The sequence below is a fragment of the Rhinopithecus roxellana genome, chromosome 9 (genome assembly GCF_007565055.1).
Source record: "Rhinopithecus roxellana isolate Shanxi Qingling chromosome 9, ASM756505v1, whole genome shotgun sequence".
In the NCBI taxonomy this organism is placed as follows: Eukaryota; Metazoa; Chordata; class Mammalia; order Primates; family Cercopithecidae; genus Rhinopithecus; species Rhinopithecus roxellana.
In genome coordinates, this window is record NC_044557.1 from 21,946,481 (window position 1) to 21,972,337 (window position 25,857).

The following is a 25,857-nucleotide window of genomic DNA, read 5'->3' on the forward strand; positions in this document are numbered from 1 at the left end:
AGGCGGAGCTTGCAGTGAGCCGAGATTGCGCCACTCACTCCAGCCTGGGCAGCAGAGCGAGACTCCATCTCAAAAAAAAGAGATCTACAGAGAAACACCAACCACGGAATTAGGGTCTAGATTGGGTGCCTGTAGGTAACTCAGTCAATTAAAAACAGCTCTAAAACCCAGACAACCTGATTACAAAATACCTACCTTATTTTGTCAAATGAGCAATACAGTATGAATGATAAATTCTCATTTTAAAACAGGTTCCATGATTTAAAAAAAAAAAACCTTGCAAGATTTCACTCGACCACCCCAGGCCCTGGTTGGTGGGGGTTAGACTCCAGGGAGTCTCTGCTGCTACAGGAGTGTCACTATCCCTCAGCGTTGTCTTTGTACCCTTTGCCACCAGATGGCACTGCCGTACACCTGGGTTTAGTTTTTTTTTTTTTTTTTTGAGACAGTCTTGCTCTGTCACCCAGGCTGGAATACAGTGGTACAATCTCAGCTCACTGCAACCTCCACCTCCTGGGTTCAGGCGAGTCTCCTGCCTCAGCCTCCCAAGTAGCTGGGATTACAGATGTGTGCCACGACACCCGGCTAATTTTTGTAATTTAGTAGAGATGGTGTTTCACCATCTTGGCCAGGCTGGTCTCGAACTCCTGGCCTCAAGTGATCCGCCTGCCTCAGCCTCCCAAAGTGCCGGGATTACGTTGCGTGTGAGCCACCCTGCCCAGCTCAGAATTTCATATGCTGGGAAACTTTAACAAGAAACAAATCATATTACGTTCTATCTTAGCCCAATTCTCTCCAACTGCAAACAATGTGACTTCTGAATAAGACAAGTGGCGTATGAGTGTGTGACTGGAAAGAATCGATGCTGACCCACCCGCCCAGTGGGAGGCACTTTACTACGAAGCCCTTTCCAGCATTCAGACAAAGCCACCCCACTCCTCAACAGGTGTGACGCCCCCCGGACACCATGGACTCCTCTCCTAGATGCTTGACACAGTCTGGTGCGGCTAAACTGACAGAACCTGCCAGGACATTCACAAAATTATATTTTCTTAAAAATACTTTGTAGCTACTTCAAAATTAATACTAATGAGAAATAAAGTTAGTATTGACCTCAGAACTAAACACAAAACATTCACTGCCTCATTAATTCAAAAGCCATTATTCACGGAGCTTCCCAGAATCGGTGTACCGGATCCGCTGGTGCCCAGGAGCCCCGGCCGGAGCAGCTATGGCCTCTTCTTCCGCAGCAGCTGCCCGTTGCCTTCTGGCCTGCTCTTGGCTTCTGGCTGTGCAAAGTTCCAGTCCACCGGACTGAGAAGCTGCTGAGTCTTCTTGTGGGTCCAGTATGGATTGATGATTAGTGTGAGCAGAGCCAGTCCGACAAGGAAGAGTGCCAAATGAGGCAGATACAGGCTGCTGACCAGGCCGTCCCAGTGCCAGAAAAACACCCACCACATGTGGTAGGTCACGACCATGCGGCAGTGAAACATGTGGATCATCAGCCACTGGTTGAGCTTCCAGAACAGAGACTCGGACCAGCCTGCCTGCACAGAGACAAGACAAATGCACAAGTTAATACGAAACTGCCAACATTCATTCTTCACATCACAAAGAGGTATTTGCTACCTTACTTACCACGCAAAACAAATTCATTTCAAAGCAACAGAATTTCCTCCCCAGGGCTCTGCTCTCACTGGGACTTCATTCTGAAAGGAGGCCGCCGGCTCCGTGGGCGCGCCTGGGCCAGCAGGGTTGACCCTTGCCCGCTCATGCTGTTCTCCTGCTCCTCTTGCTCTTTGACTTCCGTTCCCTAAAGCTATGATAAATTCAACCTTTCTTTCAGTCTCCCTTCAATCTTTGTTTTATCTTGAATTTGCACATATTAGGTAAATAACCAATATTTATTTGGCAAAATCAGACACAGGTATCTGAAGCTCCCATACTTAGACCCTGGGAAGTGATGAGGTCATGGGGGTGGGGCCCCATGATGGGATTAGTGTCATAAGAAGAGGAAGAGACCAGAGCCTTCCCCTCCTCCATGCTAGGACACAGCCAGAAGGTGGCCATGTAAACCAGAAGTGGGTCTTCACCAGACACGAATCTGCTGGTGCCTTGATCTCAGACTTGCAGCCTCCAAAACTGTGAGAAAGGAATTTCTGCTGTTCAAGCTGCCTAGTCTATGGCAGCCTGCTGTGGCAGCCTGAGCTGACTAATACAGTATACCACCCTGGCAAAATATTCTAACTTGGGCCGGGCACGGTGGCTCATGCCTATAATCGCAGCACTTTGGGAGGCCGTAGTGGGTAGATCACTTGAAGTCAGAAGTTTGAGACCAGCCTGGCCAACATGGCAAAGCCCCACTTCTAATAAAAATACAAAAAAATTAGCCAGGCATGGTGGCGCACCATGTAATCCCAGCTAATTTGGGAGGCTGAGTCATGAGAATCATTTGAACGTGGGAGGCAGAGGTTGCAGTGAGCTGAGATCGTGCCACTGCACTCTAGCCTGGAGAAACAGTAAGACTCTGTGTGAAACTCTGTCTCAAAAAAATAAAATAAAATAAAAAGTTCTAACATGTTCTTCTGGTAGTTTTGAATATTTAAAGCCCCAGGTGTATTAGCTTTTATCGACAGTCCCCTACTCACGACGGTTTGACTTACAATTGTTTGATTTTATGGTGCCAATGTGATACACACTCAGTAGAAACCATACTTCAAGTACCCACATAACCATTGCTTCAACTCTCAGTATAGCATTCACTGAATTACGGGAGTTGTTCAGCATTCTGTTGTAAAACAGGCTTTGTGCTATAAGATTTTCCTCAAGCGTAGGCAGAGCCAAGTCTTCTGGGCATGTTAAAGGCAGGCCAGGCTGTATACCATGATGTTTGGTAGGCTGCTTGTATTAAACACATTTCTGACACAATATTTTTAACTTATGATGAGCTTATTGGGATGTAACCCCATCCTGAGTCAAAGAGCATCCATTCTAAGTCTGGACTGAAAAAATAAATGTGAGGGAAATTAGAAGAGAAAGGCCAGCAAAACAGAGTAGCCCAGCCTGCCTCACACAACTGTCACTGGAGTCTTTCCCAGGTCTCAGAGGGGACATCGGGGCTCCCATGTGTGCATAATGGCAGCCTCATGCACACACACGCCTTCAGAGACCGCCAGTGCCACTTTCCACAAACATCACCCCAACCCCGGGTGCAAACGAAACACTCCCACCTGTGTTTGGGGCCACCTCGGTGGGCCGGGACCACACACTTCCCACGCACTCAGCATTGCTGAGGCACAACGAACACTCAGGAAGAAGAGCAGAGGAAGCAGGATCCAAAACAGGCCTGGAGCCTCCAAACTGAACGGGACAGGGGAGAAACTCACGCAGACCAGAAGAACCCGTGGCTGTCAGTTCTGGACAGTTAAGTGACATGGGATTGAAACGAAATGTGAAGAGTTAATACTATAACTTATTTCTTACTTGTGAAAGTATAGAGTTAGGCTACAAGTTCTTGGAGTTTCTTGATATGTCTAAAGCAAAAGTCCCAAATGTAGCTGGCTCTCAGCCCCTGGGGAGACTGCAGATCCTGGTTTGCCTGGGCAGTCCCTGACATCCTTGTCTGGGTGGTAAACAGTATAGTCACTCTGACAACTGGCCACAACCACCAGGTCCAAAAGTGGTGAAGGACAATGCTGCACTTTGGCACAGGCAAGTTTTCGATCTCACACCTCCCTCAGACTCACAGTGGCAGGACCAGGTGGGCCCAAACCCAGGTGAGGCCTGACAACTGCACCGACAGCAGTGTCCAGGGCTCAGCGCCTGTTTCAGTCCACAACGCACAGTGTAGAGACAGACGGTGGCCCACACGAGATCATGATGGAGCTGAACAGTTCCTATCATTTACTGTTTTACTATACTACACTTTTACCATTATTTTGGAGTGTACTCCTTCTCTGATGAAAATAAAGTTAACTATAAACAGCCCCAGGCAGGTCTTTCAGGAAGGTCCAGAAGGAGGCACTGTCATCACGGGGGGTGGCAGCCCCATGTCTGTTACTGCCCCTGAAGTCTCTCCGGTGGGACGAGATGTGGAGGTGGAAGAGAGTGATATGGATGATCCTGACCCTGTGCAGAGCTAGGTGAATGTGTATCTGTGTCTTAGATTTCAACAATTTAAAAAAAAACTTTTTTAATTAAGAAAAGTTTACAGAATAAGGGTATAAAGAATATATATATATAGGCCGGGCGCGGTGGCTCAAGCCTGTAATCCCAGCACTTTGGGAGGCCGAGACGGGTGGATCACGAGGTCAGGAGATCGAGACCATCCTGGTCTACACGGTGAAACCCCGTCTCTATTAAAAAATACAAAAAACTAGCCGGGCGAGATGGCGGGCGCCTGTAGTCCCAGCTACTCGGGAGGCTGAGGCAGGAGAATGGCGTAAACCCGGGAGGCGGAGCTTGCAGTGAGCCGAGATCGCGCCACTGCACTCCAGCCTGGGCGACAGAGCGAGACTCCGTCTCAAAAAAAAAAAAAAAAAAAAAAAAAAAAAAAATATATATATATATATATATATATATATATATACACACACACAAACACAATGTATTTGTGTTTTAAGCTAAGTGTTATTACAAGAGTGGAAAAGTTTTAAAACTTTAAAATTTATAAAGTAAAAGGGTTACAGTAAGTTAAGGTTAATTTATGATTAAAGAAATTTTTAATATAAATTTAGCTTTGCTTAAGTACATAGAGTTCATAAAGTCTACAGGAGTGCACAGTGATAGGCCCTCACACTCACCACTCATTCTGACTCGCCCAGTGCAGCTTCCAGTTCTGCAAGCTCCATTCCCAGTTCACACCCTGCATGGGTGTGCCATTTTTCATCTTTAACATGGTATTTTTACTATACCTTTCTATGCTTAGGTATGTTTAGATACACAAATATTTACAGCCTGAACTCCCAGGCTCAGGTGATCCTCCCACCTTAGCCTCCCAAGTGGCTGGTACTACAGACGTGTGCCACTACGCCCAGTTAATTTTTTTTTTTTTTTGTAGAGACGAGGTTTTGCCATGTTGCCGGTCTTGAGCTCCTGGGCTCAAGTGATCTGCCTGCCTTGGCCTCCCAAAGTGCTGGGATTACAGGTGTGAGCCACTGTACCCGGCCTGACAGTGTTTTTATATCACCTCATTTGTATTTTGAACTAGTGAGTCTGTGGATAAATCATGTTTAGATGTTTGAGTCCTATGTAATTCGAAACATTTCAGAACCAAATCTAAGACAGAAATCTAATACGAAGAACAAGCCACTGTGCTCGACTTAGACACCCATCCTAAATTGATGGTCATATTTTGTCTTTACATTCTTTAGTTCTGATCAATCAGACCTTGATGGGGGAGAAATGTTGAATCCTCATGCCCTACTGCTATGCGAGAATCTATCAGCTTTAAAAGAATTTCAAAATTTTAGACACAGTGTTTTCTTACTGCATTTACTAGTAATTCAACTGAGCAAAATAGAACTATGTAGACATACTGGCCCTGAGCTATATTAATTGAGGTTATAATTTTCTGTTATTGAGGTCTGTTGGCTTTATACAGTTAATATGAGCAGGGTTAGAAGTAAATACTTAAATAACGCTTTCTCCATTCTACACAAACAGCACCCTAAAAGCTTTAGAGAATGTGCAAACTCCAAAATAAAGTCTCGCTCTCTGAGTCTGTCCTCCTGGAGGCTGGGCTCCACCACCACACCTGGGGAGGGAGAACTGCTGGAGACGCCTGTGTCGGCAAATCCTGCAGGAGGCGCTGTCCCCACACCCGGCTCCAGAAGAAGCACAGATAAAACTGGAGAAATCCGGCCGGGCGCGGTGGCTCAAGCCTGTAATCCCAGCACTTTGGGAGGCCGAGACGGGCGGATCACGAGGTCAGGAGATCAAGACCATCCTGGCTAACATGGTGAAACCCCGTCTCTACTAAAAATACAAAAAAAAACTAGCCGGGCGACCTGGCGGGTGCCTGTAGTCCCAGCTACTCGGGAGGCTGAGGCAGGAGAATGACGTGAACCCGGGAGGCGGAGCTTGCAGTGAGCTGAGATCCGGCCACTGCACTCCAGCCTGGGCGACAGAGCAAGACTCCGTCTCAAAAAAAAAAAAAAAAAAAAACTGGAGAAATCCAACACTGCTTTCCCCCGAGGACTGGAGAGACTGACTCATTTCTTGTTGTTTTTAAAGAACTTGTAATAAAAAAAAAAAAAAAAAAAAAACAAGGTAACTATTAATCTATTAATTAATTAGAAACACACTAATGACCCCAAACACACCATCTTGTGGGATGTATTAATAATTTAGTCACTGTTTACCACTTGGGACATTGCTGCGGTATTGATGTTTAGAGAATCGATGTGAGTGAGCACCTCTGCTTTCCTTTCAAGAACTTTATTTTCTGCCACAGCCGAGTGACTCCTGAAGTCTGGTGTTTCCAGGTGAGAGGAGCAGGCAATGTGGGGCGCAGGCCAAGGCCTCTTCCTCCAGCACACACCTCTCCACTCCACACTGATCTCACACCAGACAAACCCGGGGAAGTCACAGCCCTGCCCCACATCCCCAGAAGCCCGCGCTCTTACGGAAATAACGCCCACAAAGAGAAAACTGGAAAACTGCATGCCACCCACAGGACGCTGATGAGGTCCCAGGTCACAGCATCATTCCTAAAATGACCCCACACTTAGACCAGCAGCTTCATATTCAGTCATTTGCTCAGCAAGGAAACTCAGTAGCCAGGTCACTCGAGGGCCTCTTTCAAACCATTCATGGTTCCAACCCTTCTTCCCTGGTAAGGTCCAGCCAAATCACACCTGCCCCCAAACTCCTCCTGCCACCGCCCAAACCACGCACTCACGAGGACGTCTCCAGTATTGCCTGCTGTGGGCTCCATCTACTTCCATGGCCACCCTGTGAGGCTCTGCACTGGCGATAACTGTGCCCCACTCACCCTCACTCACTTGCCTTAACTCCGATGTGTCTCCCTCTCCTCCTGCACAGGGTCCCCATCTGGGGCCATGGCTTCTCTGCACTTTCCTGTCATTGTGCTCACACACCCCATCTGGTGCCAGATGGGGCCAACCTCAGGGGACAGCAGGAACACAAGCTCCTCCTTGAGCTCCCAGGTGCCAGCACAGTGTCTGACACCTGGCTGGAGTCCATGGGGGTTACACGTGAACAGTCTGTACTGTTTACACTTCAGTGCACTTTTGATGAACTGATACCATCTACCCACCCAGACCCCGAAGGCAGGAGTGACTTGTTATGCTTACGTTTCCTCTCAAGGCTACCAGTCTCCTGTACACAAGAAACGTGCAGTAACATGACCCATTCGTGTGAATGGCTGAACATTTGCAGGATCTCAAATTTAATATCAAATATCCCATAAACAACATGATGGGTCATAAAAGACAGCAAGAATCTACGTAAAAACAATTTTAAGGCTGGACACGGTGGCTCATGCCTGCAATCCCAGCACTTTGGGAGCCCGAGGGGGGCATATCACTTGAGGTCAGGAATTCGAGACCAGCCTGGCCAACATGGTGAAACCCCGTCTCTACTAAAAATACACACACGCACAAAAATTAGCTAGGCGTGGTGGTGGGTACTGTAATCCCAGCTACTTGGGAGGTTGAGGCAAGAGAATTGCTTGAACCTGGGTGGCGGAGGTTGCAGTGAGCCGAGATCGCGCCACTGCACTCCAGCCTGGGCAACAGAGTGAGATTCCGTCTCAAAAAAAAAAAAAATTAAATTAAATTGTTTAACATGAAGAACATTTTGACATCAATATGATAATCAAGTGACAAACATTTTTAAAACATGTTCTTCAAAAACAGAAAGAAAGTGCCAGGCAAATAACTATGCAAGGTCACAATACTTCTGAACACTAGTAAAACAACCTTATTCAAAACTAAAAAGCAAGCAAGACATGTGTACACACATATATTACTTCAGTTTTTTTAAAGTATTAAAAGAGGCCAGACGTGGTGGCTCACACTTGTAATCCCAGCACTTTGGGAGGCCCAGGCGGGCAGATCATGAGGTCAGGAGTTCAAAACCAGCCTGGCCAACATAGTGAAACCCCGTCTCTACTAAAAACACAAAAAGTTAGCCAGGCGTGGTGGTGTGCACCTGTAGTCCTAGCTAACTCGGGAGGCTGACACAGGAGAATCGCTTGAACCCGGGAGATGGAGGTTAAGTGAGCCGAGACTATGCCATTGTACTCCAGCCTGAGCGACAGAGTGAGACTCTGTCTCAAAAAATATATATATATATAGATAGATACATATAAAATTATTAAAAGAAAGAAAAAAATTAAGTGCTTCCAGACACTACTGAGCCATAAGATCTACTGAGCTTTCTTTCCTTAAGGAGTAGAAAGCCTAAAAGATTTAAAATTAAGAAAATTGCATTCAACTAAAATGAATCTGTAACTGAATGTGTGTGCTGCAATCCTGCCTGCTGTTGAGTTTATGGCAGCGTCCAAGACATTCTAGCCAGTGATTAAATGTGTGAGGCACGTGTCATCTTCTGCTGACGCATGCACTTACCTTTAAGAGCATCCAGGAAATGCAGGTAAAGGGCGTGCTCATCTCCAGGAGCAATGTGGTCATAGCTAGATAGTGGCCAGCTCGGAGATTGACCAAGCAGCCAAGAAACCCAAGAAAGGCAAAGAGATGGTGGACAACCAGAAACAAGTCAAATGTCCGGAAGGCCAAGTTGGACAGGTGGACTGCAACATTTTCAAAGAAAAAGAATCCCGTTGCTGTTGTGATGTGAAACCAGCACCAGTTCTGCTGGCCACGTGCCTTGTCAGCATGAAGCACAGGGTCCCCCAGCAGAGCCCACAGGCCCGCGGCTGTGCTCTGAACACCAAAGACTGCACGCGTGGCCGCCAGGTCCCAGAAGACCTTCTCTCTGGCCACCAAAGAACGGTAAGTGCCATTCAGGGAGGAGGACAGCTGGTGGCAGACCACGAAGACACCCAGGTAGAAGACAAAGCCAGCAACCATCAGCGTGGAGCGGATCCCCCAGGATGCATAGTCCAGGTCAAAAATGCTCTCTGATGTGCCCCCATCGCTCGCAGGATTCATTGTCCACAACTGTATTCCAAAGGAGTCCTGGGCCCAACACTGTGTATTGTCTAAGGAAACGAAGTCAGTGCAGCGGTCCCTGGGACTGTCACATGTCCATCTTCAATCTAAAGAAAGAAAAGATCATTCATTTTATGTTGACTCAACAGAAGCAAGGACACATCACTACTCCAGTAACGCAAACATTCAACTACAAAATATTTAATTCTGTACCTTATTCTTAATGCGTTTACAAGGATACATAAACATACCAAGATAACATCCACTGACAGTATAAGAGGAAAGAAAATGAAACTAAAGCTAGAGCGGTCCAGCCATGAACAGGAGGCTGGAGCGGTGCTGGCAGGAACACAAGGTCCTATGCTCGTCCTATGTTCACTCCACCAGCAAGGCTCCTGCCTTCACAGCAGTCCCGGTCAGTCACACAATTCAGGCATGGCAGGATGAAACATACTTAACTCATCGCACTGGGATACACTTTGTTACAGCACTGAACTTCTGCTGTTTGATCCTGGTTAACACCCCAAGGATGTCATGAGAACCTGTGCTCCTGTTCTTCATGTTATTCCTTGCTTAAGGCCATGGAACAGCTTCTCAACACCGGCAGGGAAGGCCTGAACTCCTGATCGTGACCTACGGCACTCTGCAGAACGTGGCCTTCTATGGTTCCACTCTCACCACCCCTGCCTCTCACTCCATGCTACAGCCTTCCAGTCCTTTGAAAACATCACACTCTCCTGCACCTCTGGGCCTCTGCAGCTGCTGGGCCCTCTCCCTGGAAGTCTTTACCTCCCTGCAGGTGGCGCCAGCTTACCTGTCAGGTCCTCACTTAAAGGCCATTTGTTCCAGATGCCCTCCCAGAGTAGGTGAGTCCCACGGCCTGGGCTAAGTATCTTTGCTACAAGCTCCTGATGCATCCCCCAAATACTCATTTTTGATACAAGTGCTTACTGAATCCTCACCTCCACTGGACAGCAAGCTCTGTGAGGGCACAGACCACACCTGCCTTCATCACAGCATCTCCACTGCCTGATGCAGCACTGGGTCCACAGCAGGCCCTCAAGAAACATTTATGGAACACATGAACAGATGCTGAATCATGCTCAAGGGGTCCAGTTTACCTAAGCCTGAACCTGTCTGCAAAGCTACGAACACCAGAGTCTCAAGTTCTCAAAACTGGAAGAGACCTGCGATTGATTCCAGCCTTTCCTTTTACATGGCAGGAACCCCAGGCACATGAGGACACAGGAACAGCTACCGACAAAGCCTCAGATCCCCCTCTTCCCCCCTCACCCAGTATGTAGGGACTTGCCCAAATAATGGAATTTCTGCAGGGAGTGGGGACTCTTGTCACTCACACCCAGTGAACAGACAGCAGGGCTGGGAGCACCGCTTTCCCCAAACAGCTGGCCCCTCTACTCTCTGGAAGGGACCCCAGAACTGACTGAATCGTGAGGCAGCAGGACTAGAGCCGGAAGCATAGGAGGGGCCCAAACAGCTGGCCCCTCTACTCTCTGGAAGGGACCCCAGAACTGACTGAATCGTGAGGCAGCAGGACTAGAGCTGGAAGCACAGGAGGGGCCACTCACTGTGGCCATTCAGCAAAAACTACCCATCATTATTCAGGCAAAAAGGTCGCTGTGACCACACCCCAAGGGCACCGGAAGCACCAGCTCACTCCAGCATGCACTGAATGTGAGTCCCGGGACCTGATGCAAAGGACAAGGGAGCACCGATAACTCCCAACCTCTTGGTTTGATAATGGTCATATAATCAAAGGCAAAAATAGTACGAGTGTTTGTCTGTTTCTCCACTGACACTCCAGCTTTAATACAGACTAGCTCTGTGTGAACACAGATCTGATGTGGGAAAGACAGCACTGGCATTCATGTCTCTCCCTAGAGAAACGGCTCCCGTGTCACGCTGCCCCTGGTGCGTGTGTTCAGGGAACACAGGTGTGCTCTCTGATAGATGCTATGGATGATGCCTGAGGGGCTGCCGTGCCCATGTGTGCCCTCGTGACCCACACTTCTGGTCATGCTATATTAAGACTCCAGTGTACTTACACATCTCCAAACACACTTCTGTTAACTTGTATACAAATCAGGTTGAACACGGTATTAAGGGGCTGGCAAGAGCACTTGGCTCTGGTATTCGCATCGCTGAACCCCTATACACTTCACGGAGCAGATCAACTTCAAGTGCAGCCTAATGCCTGGAGGGGAGACGGCTTACCAGCGTTAAAGAAAAGCAGGCTGGGTGGAAAGGACAGGTGTCAAGCACAGAATAGCAATCCATTAAAAGGATTCCCCTGAACAACACTGCTAAAGGTTAAAATATGGACCCCTCCTAAAACTTCTTCCTGTACTTTTCCATGAGTGGGTCACAAGATCTGGGTTACAGGTCCCATTTTGCCACAGGTGTATCAATGTGCTGCTCTTGGCCAAGACCACTAACTTCCGTGGGACCTTTGCCTTGAGACGAGAGAGTCCCCGACTCCAGAAGGCTCTGCCCAGAGCAGTGACTCAAACCCACCTCAGTGGAAGTGGTTAGTCCAAGTGATGCTTCAGGAGGTCTTTGGTTTGGTCGAGGTGAGAAGGACTCCAGGACATGAGAACCAAAAACCAAGAGGAGCAGTTGGCTTAGTGGGTTCTGATCTTGGTTTCACTATTTAGAAGCTAAGAAAAACAAGTTTCAGGCCGGGCGCAGTGGCTCACGCCTGTAATCCCAGCACTTTGGGAGGCCAAGGTGGGTGGATCACTTGAGGTCAGGGGTTCAAGACCAACCTGGCCAACATGGCCAAACTCTGTCTTTACTAAAAATACAAAAATTAGCCAGGCGTGGTGACGCACACCTGTAATTTGAGCTACTCAGGAGGCTGAAGCAGGAGAATTGCTAGAACCCAGGAGGTGGAGGTTGCAGTGAGCCGAGATCACATAACCGCACTCCAACCTGGGCAACAGGGTGAAACTCCATCTCAATTTAAAAAAGAAAGAAAGAAAACGAGTTTTTTCCTTAACCACCCTGGACCCCAGTGTCTGACTACGGGAAAAAGAAACACACAGCGCAGGCCGGGTGCAGTGGCTCACACCTGTAATCCCAACACTTTGGGAGGCCAAGGCGGGTGGATCACAAGGTCAGAAGTTCGAGACCAGCCTGACCAACACGGTTAAACCCGAACTCTACTAAAGACACAAAAAATTAGCCAGACATGGTGGCACGTGCCTGTGATCCCAGCTACTTGGGAGGCTGAGGCAGTAGAGTCACTTGAACCCGGCAGGTGGAGGTTGCAGTGAGCTGAGATTGTGCCACTGCACTCCAGCCTGGGCAACAAGATGAGACTCCATCTCAAAAGAAAAGAAAAGAAAAGTGAAAGAAGAGAAGGGAAGAGAAGAGGAGAGGAGAGGAGAGGGGAGGGGAGGGGAGGGGAGGGGAGGGGAGGGGAGGGGAGGGGAGGGGAGGGGAGGGGAGGGGAGGGGAGGGGAGGGGAGGGGAGAGGAGAGGAGAGGAGAGGAGAGAAAAGAAAAGAAACATGCAGAGTAGTAGGAAACGAAGCACCCACTAGGAACCAGATGTCCAACTAGTTTGTGTGGTCTTCACCTGAAGAGTGAATAGCTGCCAGGTCTTCAAGTTTTCTAGACATCTTTTTGGAGAGATCACCATATCTACAGAAAAATGGCAGACAGGCAAAAGACACTGAAACAGAAACAGGTGAGCCGGAGCTGAGAGTGGGCAAACCCTCCTGGCAGTTAGAGAACAGGTGCCAATTAGGGATGCAGAAACAGCAGATTATCAAGACCAGAATGCTTATCACCCCTTCCAATCCTGTAGCCAATCCCCATTCTGATTCTTTGCTCAAACCTCCTGATCATGTGTGTTTCTACACAGTAGCGTGCACGGGAACTTTCTGGGTAAGCTGGTGCTGTTCTAGTCTAACTCGTTACTGTGCGTCTCTGAGTTTCGTTAGTGCCAACCAGCATCTTCCAGCCAGGAGTTTACAAAGGAGGTGAACTCCTCAGCTATCTCAGCTATGAGGGTAGAAGGCCAGCCCCAGAGGCAGGGTCAGCCCAAGTGGCCAGTCTTCCTGGAGTCCTGCAGAGCTCTGCTGTCCCTTTGTGACGTCAGTGTTGTAATGAGAACAGCTGTGGTTCACCCCAAGTCACAAGGCAGGCACCCACAGAAGTGTGACTAGGCCTTGTTCTGATAGGCAGCACAGAAGGGGTATGGGAAGAGTTCAGCTTCTCCTTTGGTTTCTATTTCTGCTTCTTGACCCAACCACACTCTCTCACTCTTGATATGCAAAATGGGACACAGGGGTTCCCACTGTTGCCTTGCTGTGCTCCATAAGGCTCAGGCCACACGAAGGAGCCCTTAAGTGTAACGCACAGCTGGAAGTCGCTGTTCCTTCCCTGGGAAAAACTGGAGGCCAAACCTAATGGACTTATCCTGTTCTTTCACTCTGGAAGGCTTCCAAGCCCTTCCACACCAGCCCCTTTCCTCTCTGCAGCAGAGAAAGTAGAGCCGGAGAAGAAACAACTCCTGGAAGGCCACCATCTCTTGACTCTGCAGATCTTCATTTTCTTTGGGGAAAATGTATACAAAAAGCTTGTCTTCTAAGATTCTGTGGTTTCAGCTCTTCTATTGCACTGAGCCATGCAGTTTTTAGAAATCTGAATGCAAACACATCAGTAAGAGTGTTAGCTCTGTTGCTGCACTGTGACCAGGAACCAGGCTCAGTGGCCACAGGAACCCTTCGGCTCTGTCATGCACCTATGCGCTCCTCCGGTTTACTAGGGGCTAAACTGCTAAGGATACCAGCATTTTTGTGTTTTGTTAAGATAATTTATCCCAACTTGGAAGTGAAGTCAAAAAGGAAAAAATGGTTGCATGCTTTTTTCCCTAACACAAGTTCAGTGTTTTACAACCCCGACATTCACTTGACTTTCTAGGAGAAATAACTAAACTATTTACCACTGATTGAGGGTCACACAATTTTACAATCTGCAAAGTTAATTCTCCTTCCATCAAGAAGAAAAGACAATCCCAAAGCCTGTGGTTTCAATGCACGCAGGATATTCACCAATCTTATACCTAATCCGGCAATCTTTTCTCAGCATTCCTTTTACCCACTCACTAAGAAAATCCTAGTTTTTTGTATTCTCTTTTTAATTGGCACTCCTATCCTGTTGGATACTGCATTAGTGACTGAAATATAACCTGACAAGAGCTATTTACATGAGAATTATACTCCTAACATTTTGGAAATTATACATTGATGGCTGGTAAAAATACGTTTTCCAAAATCAAAAGAAATACATGTTTAATACACAAAATTCAGAAAATATAAACAAGCATAAAAATATAAAAATAAACACTTACAATCCTCTCACACAGCTCCAAGCACTATCACTATTTTTTGGTGCCTGCTGCATCAATTGTTTTTCTACATATAAACTCTTCCTTTTTACGTAAAAGGGGATAACAGTATACAAGCTGCTCCCTGGCCTGCTTCTCTTCTCTTAGCAACAGCGAATCCTCTTCGGTAAAATGGCGGCAGGGACTCCACCATTTACCCACCCGATATCCTGCCAGGCTTTTGCCCAGTTCCTCGTTATCATGAGACATTCTGTAGTGAACATCTCGAGGCCACCTAGAGAACCTGTGCTCTTTTTATGGAAACTGCATGCTCAGGAAGAACTTCCTTAAAAACCACAGCCTCGATGATAGCCAGTCTGAAAGGCAGGCACAAAAGTGTTCAAGCTCCGTGGGGAGCTGTGGCCATCTCATACTCTCTCCATCACTTACGCTTCCTTCACCATTGTTCACTGCTTTTTCCTCTCACAGCCTTCCTGAAAAGTTGTATGTAAATAAAACTCAAAATATGGGAGTGAGGTAAGCAGAAGCTGGATAGTTACAGATTTCACACAGAGGGTAAAAGGAAACAGGAGTCAGAAACAGCCGCCTCGCCCCAGTCTTTCAGAGAACAGTCACAGCAGAATCTACACAGGCTGGGGAGCCCCTGGCTCCCCTCCTTACTGTCCACATCCAACCCCAACCCAGAGCAGCTGGCAATAGGGCCCAGAGCCCAGGCGGCTCCCACCCCCTGCTGACCCGACCCAGTGCCCGCTCCCTCTCCCCCCGCCCTCCCTCCCCCCGCCCGCACACCTTGGAGACCTGACCCAGCGTCCCTCCCCGCTCCTACACGTGCTGACTGACCCAGCGTCCCTCCGCCTCCCACACCCTGTTGAGCAGCACCTTGTCCCCTTCCGCCCCAGCTAACTCGGTGACCAGTGGAGGCCACACCCACGTGACACCTGCTGTCCTTGACAACAGCTCCGACAGCACCTCTGTGGCTCCGCAGGAGCCGCCTCCCTGCCTCGTGGGCACACAGGTGAGCTGACCATACTTGCCCGGCCGGTCTGCGGGGAGCGAGGTCAGGGGCGACGCCGCCGCCTCCGCCTCCGCCTGTCCCCTCCCACAGTCCGGCATCCGCGCCGCTCAATGGCTCCAAAGTCAACGTCGCGGTGAGGAGCCCCCCAAGCCCACCATGCACCCGCGCGGGCAGAACTCCGGGCTGCAGGGCTCGAACGCCCCCCACAAGCTACTGTCCGGGAACGGCACGCCGGGGGTGCCGCGCGCCCACCGGAAGGCAGGGCTGGGACGGCGGACGCTAGGAGCCACCCCGGCCCCTCACCCGGGCTCCCTTACCTGGACACCCCGACCCCTCCCCCGGGCTGCGCCTCACGTGGGCTCCCGCGCGCCCATCTGGGTTCCCCGCAAGCTGAGTTCCCGGCCCCTCACCTGGGATCCCCGGCACCACCACCCGGGCTTCCCGGCCCCCTCACCTGGGCTCCCCGCGCGCTCACCTGGACTGCCCCTCACCTGGGTTCCCGGCCCCCTCACCCGGCTCCCCGCGCGCTCACCTGGACTGCCCCTCACCTGGGTTCCCGGCCCCCTCACCCGGCTCCCCGCGCGCTCACCTGGACTGCCCCTCACCCGGGCTCCCTGCGCTTGGCGCCGCTCCGCGCCTGCAGTACTCCGGGCAGTCACTGACGGCACCGCCGCGCAGTCACGACTAGCCGGCCTCAAACACGGCCCGCGCACGCGCACGCGCACGCGCACACGCAGGCGCTCTGCCCTCGGGGGCGTGGCTACGAGAGGCCCCGCCTAGGCACTACCACGGCGGCGGGCGCGGGGGGCGGGGCGGCGGGCGCGCTGAACCTCGACCGACGGGAGGGGCGGGGCCGGCGGGAGAGGCGGGGCCTGGCTGAACCCTGGCGGGCGGGGTGGAGGGGGGCAGTGGAGCTCCGCTGGCCACCTGGTCGCGTTGCACCCGGAGGGGGCCGCGGGGACCTGAAAGCTGCGGCAGAGCCCGACCGCGCCGTTCCCCAGAGCAGCCCCGGCCTGGCTGCGGCTGAGTCGCGCTCCGGGTGTGGACGGAGCCGGAGCCTTCCCGGGGCGCGCGCTGAGGTCACAGGGCCCAAGCCCCGGGCCTTCAGGTCTTGACCGAGCCCATCCCCGGCCCTTCTGCGCCCACGCCTGAGTTTCAGCAGTTCGCTAAGGTTGTTATTCGAGTTATTTATGTTTCTTCTCTCTAATATGTTAGAGAGAACGTATTGGCGCCTGGCCGGGGAGGCTTCGGGGGCTAGTGGAGCTGAGGGTATAGTCGGCCTTGGACCCTCGCTTTTTTCCTTTCCTGTACCATGAAGATAACTGCCTTATCTCCCCCTCAGGACTGTTTTGGGGATTAAATAGGACGTTTAAATTACCAACGCTCTTTGAAATAAACATTTCAAAATTATTACAACCCTTTAGTACACGTGGGAAAATGTTGACATTCATGTTCAAGTTTATTTTTCTGCTGGCTCATTTAGGTTTGTTGAAACCTTGAGTCCCTAGGATTGTCTAAGAACATGGGTAAATGTGTGTGGAGGCCTCCCTGGAGGCCGGAGAACTGCCAGCAGCCTTCGTGGTGTTAAGAGGAACAGAAATCTAGGAGAGCCAGGGTGACACCGTTTTAAAATCAACCCATCGTGGCTGGTGCGGTGGCTCACGCCTGTAATCCCAGCAGTTTGGGAGGTAGAGGTGGGTGGAACACCTGAGGTCAGGGGTTTGAGACCAGCCTGGCCAACATGGGGAAACTCCGTCTCTCTTAAAAATACAAAAAAATTAGCCAGGTGTGGTGGTAGGCACCTGTAATCCCAGCTACTCAGGAGGCTGAGGCAGGAGAATTGCTTGAACCCAGGAGGCGGAGGTTGCAGTGAGCCGAGAACACGCCATTGCACTCAAGCCTAGGCAATAAGAATGAAACTCTGTCTCAAAAAAATAAAAATAAAATAAACTCCATCTTAAAACCAGTGAAACCACCGTTGCAAAATTATAACTGAGACAGTGAGAGATCTGACCTAACCAGCTCCATCCTGCTTTTAACCTGCAAACTGTCCTTGTTCATTCCTGGGTGTAGGCCAAAGTAACTTTGGGAGAAACTTAGTTTATAGTTTCCTGAAACAAATCCCTTTCTTGCCTGGGGACTAGACTGCCTTTGTAGGACTAACAAATTAGCCACAAGATTAGAAATTATGGCTTAGGATTCATGCAGCTGGAGGTTACAAGATTCTGACCCTCCCTAAATTGCTCCTGGGGATAACATCACTATTGAAAAAGCTAAGATCAGTGCTTGAGATATTTTGCAGATCTTGCACTTGCTGGATCAGCTGGGACCATCCAGATGGATAAACTGGCTCATCTCATCTTGTGGCCCCCACCCAGGAACTGACTCAGGCCAGGAGGACAACTTTGATCCATATGCTTTCATCTCTGATCTTACCTCTCAGCACTCCCAGCTTACTAGTCCCCTACCTACCAAATTATCCTTAAAAACTCTGAACTCCAGGGCTGAGCATGGTGGCTCACACCTGCAATCCCAGCACTCTGGGAGGCCGAGGCAGGCGGATCACTTGAGGTCAGAAGTTCAAGACCAGCCTGGCCAACATGGCAAAACCCCGTCTCTACTAAAAATACAAAAATTAGCCAGGCATGGTGGTGCACGCCTGTAATGCCAACTACTTGGCAGCCTGAGGCAGGAGAACTGCTTGAACCCTGGAGGCAGAGGTTGCAGTGAGGTGAAATTGCACCACTGCACTCCAGCCTGGGCAACAGAGCAAGACTCCATCTCAAAAACAACAACGAAAACTCTGAACTCTGAATTCTTGGGAAGATTGATTTGAGTAATAATAAAACTCTGGTCTCCCGCACGGCGAGCTCTGTGTGAATTATTCTTTCTCTATGCAGTTCACCTGTTTTGATAAATCAGCTCTGTCTAGGCAGCAGGCAACACGAACCCGTGTGGTGGTTACACAAGCCTGTAATCCCAGCTACGTGGGAGGCTGAGGCAGGAGAATTGCTTGAACCTGGGAGGCAGAGGTTGCAGTGAGCCAAGATCACGCCACTGCACTTCAGCCTGAGCAACAGAGCGAGACTCCATCTCAAAAAAAAAAAAAAAATTGGATGGTTATAGTCCAATGCTATATGCTATAGTCCAATACTATATGCTATAGTCCAATGCTAAGATGTAGGTACGCACTGAAATGCCACAAAGTACATCCACAAAGTACTAGATTTTGTCACACCGTCAGCCCACCTGCACTTACACATAGCTTGGCTTTTACACTGATACAAAATGCCTTTGAAAGAAAGACGGCACCTTCCTCCTCCTGCTTTCCACAGGCACCCCACTCTGCATCCGCGCAGCTGTCTTTCACTGCACTCTGCGACTCCCTTGAGTTCCTCCCTGCGCAAGATCCGAGAACCTTCTCTTGGGGTCTAGACTGGACCCCTTTCTCCAGCAGCATTGGGTTCCTCGAATTCACACTCACAGCACGCTGAGGCCTGTCTTACAAAGAACGAACTGAGGCTTAGAAAGATGAAACCAAAACTTCATCAGTCACATGGCTGGTAAGTTCCTCAGCTTGAATTTAAACATTCCAGGACTGCGTCTTTCCACTCGGCCATCTTTAAAGCAGAATGATAAAACAGTTTTGTTTTCTAAAACACAATCACAGGTATAACCAGTACCCATGGTTATACTGGTGGAAGTATAACCACCAGTATATGGAAGTGGATGTGGAAGACTGAATGAAACCCAGGCGGATTCCCAGCTTGCTGTGTCACAGCTTGGTCACTGCTGTTTACAGCCTGCATACTCCCCTCCCGCCCTGCCTCCCACAGGTGTCTCACCTCCTTCCCCGACAGATCGAATGACACAACAAACATTCATCTTGGGTGCACGGTGTGTCTGGCAGTAGGCTAAGCCCTTTGGTAAATTGGTTCTTTCAAACATCACAGGTGTCTGAGGCAGGCACTATTATCCACATGTCATAGAAAAAAAAAAACAGTGTTCAGTGAGGCTGAGGTTAGCAATGTGCACCTCCACACACTGCTAAATGACAAAGCTGAATTTTGAAGTACGATGCCATGAGGTGTCTGGAGAAGACAATCGAGATGACTTAATCGAGGTGTCAGAAGACTGTCTTACTCTTATTTTCTGTTCACATAAGCCATATACGCACATTGCGAGGTTTGGTTGTTCCATTACAGAAAAGACAGACTGTTTTAAAAGCCATTAGAAGAGGGATGGGAGGAGTTCTCTTCCGCCTGTTTCTTCCTCCTAAACAGAGCAAAATGACTGTGTTCTCAGAGGGATGTATAATGAGCGACAGAGGAAAAAGAACGTCCCTGATTTTAAATCCACAGTGTCCTTCACCAGTGAGCAATAGGAGTTCTGTGGGTGGGAGAGCAGGACCGCTGTGCTTGCAAACAACACTTTAAAACATGGGAACCTAAGTTCAGGATCTGCTGACAGCAAGTCCGCAGTAAGCATAAGGGTCTTTGGACTCCCACAGATCAGATGCTCAGCTTCTCAGCCTCACTGTGGCAAAGACTCTCCCTGACCTAACTCCAGGCAACGTCCTCCAAGCCCTCAAGGCTCTGACCTGGGCCCCTGGCCCCTTTCGTCCAAAAGAATCCTGCTGAGTCAATGCAGTGACAATTACCTGCCCCTGATATCTGACCATCCTCCTCATCCCCCACCCCCTGATATCTGACCATCCTCCTCATCCGCCACCCTCAGTATCTGATCACCAGGCCTGCCTGCGGCAGGAATCCTGCCAAGTGGTTCTAACAAGAACCCCCCTGGCCTGATGTCACCTCTTCATAGTTTTCCATCTGCCCTTACCCACTCCATGGCTGTGCATTCCCCTTTTTCTTGTTATACTCAGAGTTGAGCCCAGTCCCACTGCAGTAGCCCCGCACCTATCGCGATTCCCTTGAGACTGTAAAACAAAAATAAAATTCTAGTCCCCTACAAACCCCTTCAGCCACAAGCTTTCCAAAGTAAACCTTAGAGACTAGTTCAGACCGTGATGGGAAGGGGGTCGGATAGGCTCCTTATACCCTCCTTCTGTTGAAATCCAGGCACAGCTGACCTGCATTAACATCAAAGCAGAGCTCTTAAGACTGACAAAACAGACTCTCTGCAGCAGTAAGATACTACATTCCAACCTGACTCTAATACAGCATCACATGACAGAGAGCAGGCCCTGGAAGAAATCAAGCATTTTACCCCAGAATATATTTATTTGACATATTTTGAAGGGGCCCCACACAGCTGTATCTCGAGGGGAAAATCCACATCCTGCCAGGATCCCCTTCCCTTTCCAGGTCTTTTCCCTGATCTGGGAGAGATTTGACTAAGAGTCTGGCACCTCTTTTAGGTCCAATAAGAGCTCTGAAGATTAAAAAACAAACAAACAAAAAAAAAAAACCTTAGTCTCCACAACCTTTATCTTAACCCAAGACAATCCTTTCTTCTGGACCAAACCACTGGACACCTTACACGTATCGGCTGGCAACGTGTACACCTCCACACACTGCTAAATGACAAAGCCGAATTTTGAAATACGATGCCATGAGGTGTTTGGAGAAGACAACTGAAATGATGTCCTGGAGGTGGCAGGGGATCCTCTTGCCCTTTTCTTTTTTCTGCCTGTAACTTCTGTCCCCCTAAAATGCATAAAATCAAGCTGGAATCCAACCACCTTATGCACCAGTTCTTAGGACCTCCTGGGGTTGTGTCACCAATCATGGTCCTCATATTTGGCTCAGAATAAATCTCATCAAATATTTTACAAATTTGACTCTTTTTGTTGACAAGTCTGTCGCACCATTTTTTAATAAGGGCTGTGTGTAATGTTTTCTTTAGCAACTGTGGCAAAATTAAACCTTCTTAGAAATAAAGAGAAAAAGAACTCATTATAGAAAACTATCTTTCTGCTGATGTGGGCATTCACTGTGTTCATTTCTTTTTCCAAAAGGTGTATCTTTCTTAAAAACTGAAAAATATTGAGCCACAAAACATCGTGCCGATGGCTTGCATGTGGGACACTCGGGATATCGTACTAAAGGGCTCTGATGCTATCTTGATGATCTCTACGCAGGGTGTTACTTCTGCTGGCTGTGTGACCTTGGAGAGGTTACTTAACCTCTCTGAGCCACAAGTGTAAAAGGATGAGATTGGTCCCTAAAGTCTCCTCCATAATTAAAGCTAGGTGATCCTGAATCTTCTGCTATTTGAGGATCAGACGAACAACAGTGGACAGGGTTATTCCTGTTGAAAATGATAACCCTGAGATAATGGCCATAATTATCTTGGTACCCAAAGAAGCCTTAAATCCTCATTGGACGAAGACATTGCCATCATAACCAGCCTTTAAAAAGTGCCCATAACAACCAGCCTTTAAAAAGTGCCCAGGCATGGTGGCTCGCGCCTATAATCCCAGCACTTTGGGAGGCCGAGGTGGGCGGATCACCTGAGGTCAGCAGCTAGTGACCAGGTCAGTGAAACCTTGTCTCTACTAAAAATACAAAAATTAGCTGGGTGTGGTGGCACATGCCTGTAATTCCAGCTATTCAGGAGGCTGAGGCAGGAGAATTGCATGAACCTGGGAGGCGGAGGTTGCAGTGAGCTGGGATTGTGCCACTACTCTCCAGCCTAGACTACAGAGCAAGACTCCATCTCAAAAAACAAAACAAAACAAGACAAAAAGTGCCCTGACAAGATCACGTTGATTCTAGGGCTGCAAAGACAGCTATTGTGGGGCCACCATAGCACACTGTCCTCTAGGCACCCTCCCATGGGGACATTTGGCGTGTCTGGAGACGTTTTTGGTTGTCATGACCTGGGGCGAGAGGCAGGTTGCTGCTGCTGACCTTCAGAGCAGTGAGGCTATTAGGCTTCCGACAATGCCCAGGGCAGTCCCACAGCAATGGCCCAGCCCCAACATCAATGGTGCTGAGCTTGAAAAATCTATACCCTGGAAAAGGACACATCTCCGCTTAAAAACTGAAACTGTAGAGAGAGGGACGCTGCACTCAAAGTGGACTTTCTGCTGCCCCAAATAATAGGTCTTCTTTCCAGCTTCATCTTGTGGAATGATATCAAATGGCACTTGAGTGACCTAAAGGATTTTAGTGCAACTTGAAGAAATGCTTAATTCAGGCTGGGCGTGGTGGCTCACCCCTGTAATCCCAGCACTTTGGGATGCAGAGGTGGGTGGGTCACTTGAGGTCAGGAGTTCGAGACCAGCCTGACCAACATAGTGAAACCCCGTCTCTACTAAAAATACAAAAATTAACCGGGTGTGGTGTTGGTTGCCTGTAATCCTAGCTACTTGGGAGGCTGAGGGAGGTTAATTGCTTGAACCCGGGAGGCGGAGGTCGCAGTGAGCCGAGATCGTGCCATTGCACTCCAGCCTGGGCAATAAGAATGAAACTCCATCTCAAAAGGAAAAAAAAAAGGAATGCTTAATTCATACCTATAGAGAAGTGTAATCACTTTGATTTATTTTTCATCCCTGTTACTATTTTAGGAACAAATTTACAGACTGAAACCTCGCCTCCCCTCTCCCCCAAACACACAGCATAATATGGTATAAATCAACTATGTAGATGCATAAAAGATATTGAAATTTAGTGAAATTTCATGTCTTTAAAATGTCAGGTAGAATGTTATAAAGCTGGCAGCTCCAGAAAGCAATTCAGGGAAGTGGTGTATTTGTTAAACACCAAACAATGAAAACTTACCTAAGAGTTTTCTTTCCGAATCTTCCCACACAGCAGCATCGAGTTTAGCTTCACAGACAAGGATGTGAAACTTGGGATCAGCTGGTCAGACACCAATAACAGTACTTAGGAAGTTAAATTAAAATTCACATTTCCCCCTCTCCTATGAAATAACTAGACCCACACAGTCGTGAGGGGACGAGATATGGAATGTCCTCTGTCTCACAGGGAATCCGCATTTCACATCCACTCGTGAGTCTCCTGCCTGGGACAAGGCGGAGCTGACTCGTTCTGAAGATGACTCTGCAGGCATGGAGTTCATTCCAGAGGAGGTTAGAGCCACTCAGCATGAAGAGAGGGTGTAACAGGATGTTGTCTCTGCTGAGGAAGTGGGACTGCCACCCGATGGGCTGTCCATCATCACCCAGGAGAGGCTGGGCCAGGCTGTGTTGCGTCCAAACCCCTGCCCTCTGGGCAGACTGGTGGTGTCAGTCATTTCAAGGTAAAGAGCAGGTGATATGTCAGGACCTGTGACCCGGTGTTCAGAGAGCATCTAACACAAGCCAGCTGTCTTTGGAGGGGCAGAGTGGCCGGGAGGCACTTGTATCTTGTGGGCAGAGGCTTCTTGCCAGACCACAAAGGTGGGGAGGGGTCTGTGTGGGGCCGCTGAGGGGCTTGGAGACTAAAGCCCCACACCAGTGAGAGAAAACAGGATGGGAAGAGCCAGGGGAATTGGGTGGAGATCCAATCTCTAACTCCATGGAGGACTTTGTAAGGTTTGGACCCAGAGCAGAGGAAAGTTTAATGCATGACATAGTCTAACCCCTCTGTTAGTTAGACTAACCCCTCTGTTAGTCTATGTCAGGTTGTGTCTATCAAGACCTGCGTCATTCCATCAACTTCTCCCTTTCCCAGAAGGGTCACTGCTCTTTCACTTGCTGGGAAAGGGAGAAGTTCAAGGAATGATGAAGGTCTTGGTAGACTCAACGTGAAGCGGCCCTTAGGAGCCAGCAGATCCGGCAGCCCCAGCAGATCTCATGGGCTCGGAGGTATGTAGGGGAGGAGGATATCACAAGACCAGCTGCACAGCCATGGAAGGGGCTCTGGGGCCTTGCAGCCAGGCTCCTTCTCCTTCAGTGGCTGATCTCCTTTGCAGAAAGAACTTCTGGCCTGCTTCTGGGCAGGCAGAGATGGCCTGTTTGACCCCAGGGCACCAGGTGAGCAAGTGTACCCACACATGTGCTATGAACTATCCACTGAATCACCTGGCCTTCCCCAGCTCACTGCATCCTCAGAACAGGCATGGTGTTGGCATGTCTCGAGACGGCTTGCCCATAGTCCCTGCTCTCCACTTTCACCCAGCCTTCCACCAAGTTCCCTCTTGGGTGCTTTCTCATGAGTAGTTGTCTGAGGATGAAAAATGTGTGTTTGACAGCAGCTTTAGATGCTGAAATGTTTTGGAGAAGAAGAATATCACTGTTATACTCTCAGAAAGATCTCAAGTTCTGAAAATATCCGTTATCTCCTGGGAATGCTTATAAGAAAGTCCTCACTACAAAAGAGAACCAGGCTGATAGACATGTTGAATAAAGATATTCAAAACAAATAAAGATAGTCAAAGACAAACAAAGAGACCCAGTTGAGAGGGAAAGCTCAATTTTACATAAAATTGGAAAGTAATTGTTGTGAGTGCTTGGTGATTATCTAAAGCCAGTAGTGTGGTGCAGGGGTTAAGAAGAATTTACCAAGACAGTTGTTGGTAAAGAAAGGCAGATTTATTAGAAAAAGTATGAAAGTACGTTGCAAGGGAGCAATGGGCAGGCCAGCAGGAGAGGAGCTGACTGCCAGGAGACAGAGGCTTGCAGGGGATTTGATAGGACGATGCTCGTGGTGTGTGCTGGAGAGGGCTATGTGCAGTGCTCATAATGCCAAGGTTTCAGGGAGCTAACTCGCAATTTTTGTATCAGCCGAAGGTCTGGCTATCACTGGGCACAGGAAGACTGAGTTATTTGTGCAGGGTGTCTGTGTGTCCTGGACCATGAAGAAAGGCAGGCTCACAGCTTATCCACTTTCTTTTTGCTTTCCTTTGGTCCCACCAACCTGAATCCCCCTCCCTGATTAGGACTGTTAGGACTGTCCAGTAACGAGTATGCAAGGGAATGACAAACTTTATTTCCTTTCTTTCCTTCCTTCCTTCCTTCCTTCCTTCCTTCCTTCCTTCCTTCCTTCCTTCCTTCCTTCCTTCCTTCCTCTCTCTCTCTCTCTCTCCTTCCTTCCTTCCTTCCTTTCTTCCTTCTTTTCTTTCTTTTTTTTTTTTTTTGAGATGGAGTTTCCCTCTTGTCACCCAGGCTAGAGTGCAATGGCGCGATCTCAGCTCACTGCAGCTTCTACCTCCCAGGTTCATGCCATTCTCCTGCCTCAGCCTCCCAAGTAGCTGGGATTACAGGTGCCCACCACCACACCCGGCTAATTGTTTTGTATTTTTAGTAGAGACGGGTTTCACCGTGTTAGCCAGGATGATCTCAATCTCCTGACCTCATGATCCTCCTGCCTCTGCCTCCCAAAGTGCTGGAATTACAGGCATGAGCCACTGCACCCGGCC

At 49.0% G+C, this 25,857-nt stretch overlaps 1 protein-coding gene across 2 annotated transcripts; it reads right to left on the minus strand.

Annotated features, from left to right (window-relative positions):
* Nucleotides 1-442: 442 nt before the first annotated feature.
* CLN8 (CLN8 transmembrane ER and ERGIC protein) lies at nt 443-23,499 on the minus strand. Of its 2 annotated transcripts, none has more exons than XM_030937970.1 (3): nt 16,118-16,297; nt 8,595-9,244; nt 443-1,547 (listed from the first exon to the last, which is right to left on the minus strand). In XM_030937970.1, exons 2-3 carry the CDS (start codon nt 9,135-9,137, stop codon nt 1,230-1,232), a joined length of 861 nt encoding a protein of 286 aa, XP_030793830.1. In that variant the 5' UTR covers nt 9,138-9,244; nt 16,118-16,297; the 3' UTR covers nt 443-1,229. The 2 variants fall into 2 exon arrangements, with proteins under 2 accessions (XP_030793830.1, XP_030793831.1); XM_030937971.1 differs by lacking the exon at nt 16,118-16,297 and adding an exon at nt 23,277-23,499 and having other exon boundaries at nt 1,029-1,547.
* Nucleotides 23,500-25,857: the final 2,358 nt, after the last annotated feature.